Source organism: Aethalodelphis obliquidens, unplaced genomic scaffold (assembly GCF_003676395.1).
Source record: "Aethalodelphis obliquidens isolate GAN/ISIS:26980383/991018 unplaced genomic scaffold, ASM367639v1 scaffold4, whole genome shotgun sequence".
NCBI classification, from domain to species: Eukaryota; Metazoa; Chordata; class Mammalia; order Artiodactyla; family Delphinidae; genus Aethalodelphis; species Aethalodelphis obliquidens.
In genome coordinates, this window is record NW_020837948.1 from 39460144 (window position 1) to 39467214 (window position 7071).

General features: G+C 40.9%; 1 protein-coding gene across 2 annotated transcripts in view; it reads left to right on the forward strand.

Moving 5' to 3' along the window:
- The window catches only part of ERAP1 (endoplasmic reticulum aminopeptidase 1), a 32670-nt gene extending 26778 nt beyond the window's left edge, over positions 1-5892 (forward strand). For both annotated transcript variants that reach the window (XM_027100556.1, XM_027100557.1), the window contains exons 16-19: positions 25-186; positions 682-822; positions 1367-1448; positions 5463-5892. In XM_027100556.1, coding sequence (XP_026956357.1) covers positions 25-186; positions 682-822; positions 1367-1448; positions 5463-5618 — 541 coding nt within the window. In that variant the 3' untranslated portion in view covers positions 5619-5892. The remainder of the gene's footprint in view (positions 1-24; positions 187-681; positions 823-1366; positions 1449-5462) is intronic.
- Positions 5893-7071: the final 1179 nt, after the last annotated feature.

Here is a 7071-nt window from a genome sequence, read left to right on the forward strand (position 1 = left end):
CCCTGGGTGTGTTCTTTTCCACAGGCTGCCCAGCGATGTGACCTTGGCAGTGTTTGCTGTAGGGGCCCAGAACCCAGAAGGATGGGATTTTCTTTATAGTAAATATCAATCGTCATTGTCCAGTACTGAGAAACACCAAATTGAATTTGCTCTCTGTATTACCCACGATAAAGAAAAGCTTCAGTGGTAAGTAATTCATTCATGTTCGGGTAGCCAAGAGGAATTAAATTAGATCAGATCCTTCTGGCATCTGTTTTTGTCCTCTTGGCCAGGAACTGCATTTCCTGCTGGGAACATTTATGCAAGAGGGCACACATCTAATGTGTACGGTAAATAATTAGAGAGCAGTGGGTGTCAGGAAAAATATTTAAAGGAGTATGTATTTGCGTATATCTTTAAAATAACACATTTAGAAATTTACACCGGATATACCTAGCTTAGCTACATTTGTGAGCAAATGAGAGAATATATGAGAATCGGTGTTGTAAACACTGTACAAATGTTACTTTTTATTATTATGTAGCTATAGGGAGTTTCTCAGGGCTCTGGTAACCTATTTATCTTTTGTGTCTTTATTATTGGCAGATCAGCTTTTTTCTTTCCCAAATTATTTTATTAAAGTTGTTTGGAACTTTTTCAGGGCCTCTTCGTTGCTAACACTTCTTGTCTTAATCATTCTAGGCTACTAGATCAAAGTTTTAAGGGAGATACAATAAAAACTCAAGAGTTTCCAGATATTCTTAGAACTATCGGCAGAAACCCAGTGGGATATCCACTGGCCTGGCAGTTTCTGAGGGAAAATTGGAATAAACTTGTACAAAAGTAAGTAGTGCCCCAAATTGTGTTGTGACTGGCAAAAATTCCTAAACCTGGCTGTTTTAGCTACGTTTGTAAAATAACAGTGATTATCTAAAGGGATTCTTTTGACTGAAGAAAGGAAGTAGAGGTTCTTAAAACACCCTTAGAAAATATGAAACTCTAATTCAGTGCTAACTACTGTATCTGGATGGTCAAGTGTTTCATTCCATCTGGAATAATCTCTTCCCGCACCCCGTGACCTACCAGAAGCCGCCTGCACAGTTCAGGCAGGTCTTCTGTTTAGTACTTCCACTTGTTGTATCTGCCCAAACTCTTGTAGCACCTACTGCTTCTGTCATTTTCTTTTGGGTACTTAATCTTTTATTCAGCGGCTGGTGTGTTGATTTTTTACAACTAGATCTTAGCCCATTGGAGCAAAGGATCACGTCTTATCTTTTTCACACCTAACCAGTTTTTAGTTAATTGCTATCACATATATGAGGCACTTAAAAACACATGTCGAATGAACAAATACTTCACAATACATTTTGACAATTTCTATTTCTAGGTTTGAACTTGGCTCAAGTTCCATAGCCTACATGGTAATGGGAACAACAAATCAGTTCTCGACAAGAGCACGGCTTGAAGAGGTAAAAAATAAATAAATAAAAAGCTTTCTTTTTGAACTTCAGTGACAATTATCTAATAAATTATCTAATAAATATGAGGTAGGCAAAATACTTTAAGGGCCTGATGAATTAGAAATGGATTTGGTCACTTGGTAAACGTTCTTTTTGGATGGGTGTTTTGTTTAGTGTGGTGTTTTTGACATGAGCAAAAATCAGTTACAAATAAACCATTGAAAACTGTGCCTCTTCCCAAACACATTTAGAAGTCTTAGCTCTGCCATTAAAAATTTTAGGGCTTAAAAATTACTTTAGACATTTAATCCCTGTTTAGGATGTTACAAGTGATTATTGGAGGTTTAAGTGACTGAAGTGATCCTCTAGTTATTTTGAAAGAGGCAGGTCTGGAAGCTAGGCTCTCCACTATTTGAGCTCATGATTTCCTATTACTTACTTGTGAACCATCTACTTTCAGGAAGAATTCTAGGCAACTTTTAAGGTCCATATATAAAATAATGCTAAAATAAAGAACAAAAAGCTGCATAATGTTCAGAAAGGAAATTGTATGAGGGATTTATGCTGAGGATAATTTATTGCAGTTGTACCCTAAGTTTATCATAGCTTCCTAGCAGCCAAAGAAAGATGAGAAAACAGTATGCGTTATTGTCAGGTAAGAGAGAACCATGGAACATACAAGTTTTCCACAAAAGCAGACTTTTCTCTCAGTCTTAAACTTTTGAGGAGTTTGCTGTATGGGTCATTTTGTTGCGGTGGCTTTTCTATAATAATATTCTCTATAGTAAAGCTGTAGAACAGATTTTACATGGTTTTAAAAATGATGCAATTAGATAAAAGCTGAGAGCCTAATATTAACTTTGTTAGGAGTGGTTCCATTGTGTAGTCTGGTTACACCATGATCTAGCTCGATGGAGAGTGCTTTGAAAATGGGAAAGAAATGTCACAACCCTTTTCTCCAATTTTTCAGTAGCCTCACCCAGGTTTGTAAAATTAACTTGCACCTAATAATTCAAGCCTGAATTCTAGCGAAGTCTACAGCAGAGATATTCTGTGTGATGACAGCAGAGCCATCTATGGGCTGGGACCAGATAGACCAGGTCTGTAGCAACAAAACATTTCATTCATTATCTTGTTCTTTCATTAATTTTCTCATGAATTCATTCAAGACATATTACATTCTTACTCTACAACAGGTGTGGTTTTAGGTTCCAGGGCTACAATGATGAACAGGATAGACAAAGCCCCTGCCCTCATAGAGCTTACATTTTACTGGGGGAACCAGACAATTACAGACAGATCAACTCATGTCAGGTAGTTACATGCTCAGAAGATGAATAAGGCAAGGGAAGGAGAGCGAGTGACTGGATAAGGGAATGGTGCTGTGTCCTGTGGGATGACTCGCGGACCTTTGAGGAGATGTTGAAGGAAATGCTGATATCTAGGCGGAGAGTGCTGTGTGCAGAGGAAACCTCAGGTGCAGAAACCCTGTGGCAGGACGTGTAAATGAAAGAGCCCGAGATGTTGTCCGAATGTAGAGTGTCCTACTGACATTTACAATGCAGGAGTCATCCTGAGCCCTTCCTTCCCCTCACATCGAGTTCATCCCAAGTCCTGTTGGCTCTGCTTCCGGCATCTACACCCCATCTGTGCACTTCTCTGCTCTTACCCCGGCCGAGCCTTTCTCACCTCTTGTGTGGCCTATGGTGACAGCCTCCTTCCTAACTGGCCTCCCTCCTGCTACTTTGCCAATACCACACCATCTCCCACCTTTAAAACGGAAAAACAACCCACGACTGACCCTGTCTTGAAACCCTGCCTGTCACTCTTGAAGTCGCAAACCTCTCCTTCCCATGTGAATGAGAAGGTCCTTACCTGGCTCCTGCCCGCCTCTCCAGCCCTTTCTCACATGCTCCTGTGTTCACTGTCTCGCCCACTCCAGCCCCTCAGCCTGCTCCTGGGCCACCAGGTGTTTCTCCTGCGCGAGGCCTCTGCGCTTTCTTCTTCTGCCTGGCTTGCTCTTTCCCCAACTCTAGACCGGAAGGGTTCATTTTCTTCTTTCGAGGCCCCAGCTCAGATGTCACCTTCCCAGACCACTCTGTCGAAAGCAGGCCACCCCCTCCCCGGTTGCTATCATAGCCCCGGTTTATCTTCTCCTCAGCAGTATAGAGTCAGCAGAGTTCATTGCTTGTCTCCCCAGGCAGACTGTAAGCTTCGTGAGGGTAGGGTGCTTGCCTGATTCATTGCCTCATCCTCAGTGTCTCGCACAGTAATCAAGCCGGAGAAATGAATAAGTACCAGAGTAGAGATTCATGAAGAAATGGGTGAGGGGGAGTCCCTGGTACCTGCTGGGCTTTAGGTTCTACACTTCACCCACATTACACGACGACATCCTTACCAACGCTCTGCAGTGTCACAAAGGAGGAATCCTAGTCCCAGAGAAGTTAATCATTTACTCACCAACGAGTAGCATAAATCTGGTTTTCTACCCATATGCACAGAAAATATTCTCAAGGAGGCAGGTTTGAATCAAATACGTACTCAGTTGAGATGCTGAATTTCCCAAGGCAGATGAAGATAGGAGTGATAAATTGGGGTCAGGAGAAGTAGAAGGGCAGGCAGGGGTTAACAGTTGGCTTTGTTAGAGCTCTTGCAGGCTTATTTTTCAGTACTATCATGGTAGGCTTCTTCAGGATTAATTAATTGGACCAATTAGTAAAAATATTGATGTGGTTTGACTGAAGAGTGCCCAGAGTGATTTTTTTTTTGAAGTATAGTTGATTTACAATGTTGTGTTAATTTCTGCTCTATAGGCAAAGTGACTCAGCTATACACATATTCTTTTTATTGTTTTCCATTATGGTTTATCACAGGATATTGCCCAGAATTACTTCTTAAACTGCCTATTAATTAATCTTGAGTTCTGAGAGACAAAACAGTAGACTGTGCTACAGTTTAAGGCAGGACAGTGAAGCGGGTTAAGTGTTTTCTAAGTTGCTATAGTAGGAGGGCATGCCTTCAGCTCACAGAAAAGTTCTACTGAGATTTAATTTTAAAACAACCCCGAATCATTTAAAATCGGAATTTGATCTTTCAAAAAGCCTATTCTTACCCCCCTCCTTTTCCCAAACTTATGATGTTATGACATGGATTTTTAAGGAATTAACTGTCTGGAATCCATGCTGAATAAATAATGTATCTTGGCTTAGACTTTCTTCCTGTCTACAAAATCAAAAAATTGATGGATTAATGTGAAGTGTATGGGAAAAGTTCAAGAACACTTGAAGGTGAGACAGAGTAGCACAATGGTCAATGCTGTTGCAAAGCCAACCTATTCCTCATGTGAGCTTAAAGGGGATAAAGTACCCATCGGTGAAACAATAGCAAAGATATTTTTGAGGAGATAGGAGATAGTCAAGCGATTCTTATCTCTTTAAAACCACGGGGAACTTTGGGTGGATTTTATCTTGAAGGAACAATACATCAATTGTGGATTAGGATAAAAAAAATTGGCAAGGTTTGGGGTATTACCACCATAACTTGCTAAGAACCCCATTCCCCAGTGTTTCTATCATAACAGACAAGGCCAGGCCCATGGAGGAAGACTGCACGTATGTGGCTGAAACTGTTTTGCTTGGCAGAGAAGATACTATGCACATTCTGCTTTTTCAGCTATGTTTAAAAAAGTTGTTTGCATCTGTGTGTCTATAACAGAATACACGTTAGATACATGCGATTAAAACTTAATTATGAAATGGTAAACAGTGAAGTCTTTTAGAATCTGGCAACTGTGAATAAATAGAAAAGCTGCAGAGAAAAAACACAAAACTTGACATCGTGAGGCATGAGCTCATTTCATAGAGCTTAAGTTTATGTACATAATCGTATCCAGACACCTGGCCCCGTTCTCTATGTAGAATTTTGAAAAATGCTGGAAGTTTGGCTTCAGTTTTCTTTTAACTAGCCTGAACTTTGTGTAACTCAATAAAACAAAATTTTAAAAACCCAATTTTTCCTCACAAGGTGAAAGAATTCTTCAGCTCTTTGAAGGAAAATGGGTCTCAGCTCCGTTGTGTCCAGCAAACAATTGAAACCATTGAGGAAAACATACGTTGGATGGATAAGAATTTTGATAAAATCAGAGTGTGGCTGCAAAATGAAAAGCTGGAGCTGCCGTGACAATCCGTTCCTTGCTGGTTCCTGTGATGTGTAATCTCCGAAATTTTATTGAATGTGAATATTTTAAAAATGGAGATGGTTGTCTTGGCACCCAGTGAAGATATTTCCTGCTCCTTCAACTCCTTATTCATTCGTCCCTTCTTATGAAGACTGGCTGTTAACTTTTTCATCAGGGGGTTATTGCCCCCACGTGTTCCATTATAGGTGTTACCCCCAAATGTAAACCCAAGTGGTGGGTTCCCTACTATGGAGAAGTGAAGTACCTTATTCTTCTATTTTATATTTTATACTTAAGCCCTGTGGTCTCCAAACTCCTGGTCCCCACACCCTGCTCCCCATGTGCTTGTCATTCATAAGCTGTTGTGTCAGTCTCCTGGGAAGACTCTGAACAGTCGTGACTACTGAACCATGAACCCCTGGGGCAGTGATTGAGCCAGAAGGGCCCGGAGGATCCGCTTTCCACCTTTCTCTCCCTTGCTGCGTGCCCAGGGGCTGGCTTGTTGGAGGGCCACATCCTGAGACTTCCCTGGCCTCTGGCTTTTGGCTGACCTCCCAGGAGGGCAGATAAGAGCTGGGGTTGGGGAGAGAGTAGGTGATGATGGTGTTTATTCCCCAGGTTCCCTTGCAGGTTGCCTCAGGCTGGCCTCCACTGAAGGTCTCAGCTCTAGGGAGGTGGCCCTCTTTCCCACAAGCCTTCTCCATCTGTGCGTTCTACTAAGTGCTTCCTCCTCTCATCCCTTCAGGGTGAAGGGTGAAGTGGGAGCCTGGCTTCATTAGTCCTGGCTGGACTTGTGGTTTCCATACATCCTGCTCACATTTTTGTTTAAAAAACAAAAAACAAACAAAAAACTCCACAGAAACCTTTTATAGAACCCTCCTCAGATAATCCTAATTTGAGTGTGCCATCTATTTCCTCAGGACCCTGAATAATAGTGTCTCTTCTGAAAAAGCCGAGTGCGTTCAGGTCTAGAAGAGAAACCTTTCATTTGAAGTTGAACCTCAGAGCTTTTGATCCTTAGGTAGGTGATGCTTCCTCTCCTTGTTCCTTATTTGGCCCAGTTTATAATCTCTAAATAAGTTGTTATTGGCACTTATTGCCAGTAAGGCATTGCAGTCTCTAGTAAATGATAAGGTATTGATAAGAAATGGAAAATACTTGCTTATATTAGCCTAAGTAAGTGAAGACAGTGTGTTGTATTGGAATTGAAGTATTTTATGAGTTTTCTTTTTTAATATATCGCAAAATTTATGATAAAGGAATATGATATGAAAAATGTCAATGTGTTTTTCTAATACAGTATGGAATAGAGGATCTTTTCTGGACATAAATGTGTTTTGCAATTCCATTTTCATACCTATTGCATGGCTTAATGGCTTGAGAACTAAAACCAGAAATCACTGGTAATTTCCATCCCCAGGTGTTTTTCTTCTAAAAAAACATACAAAGCCAAGA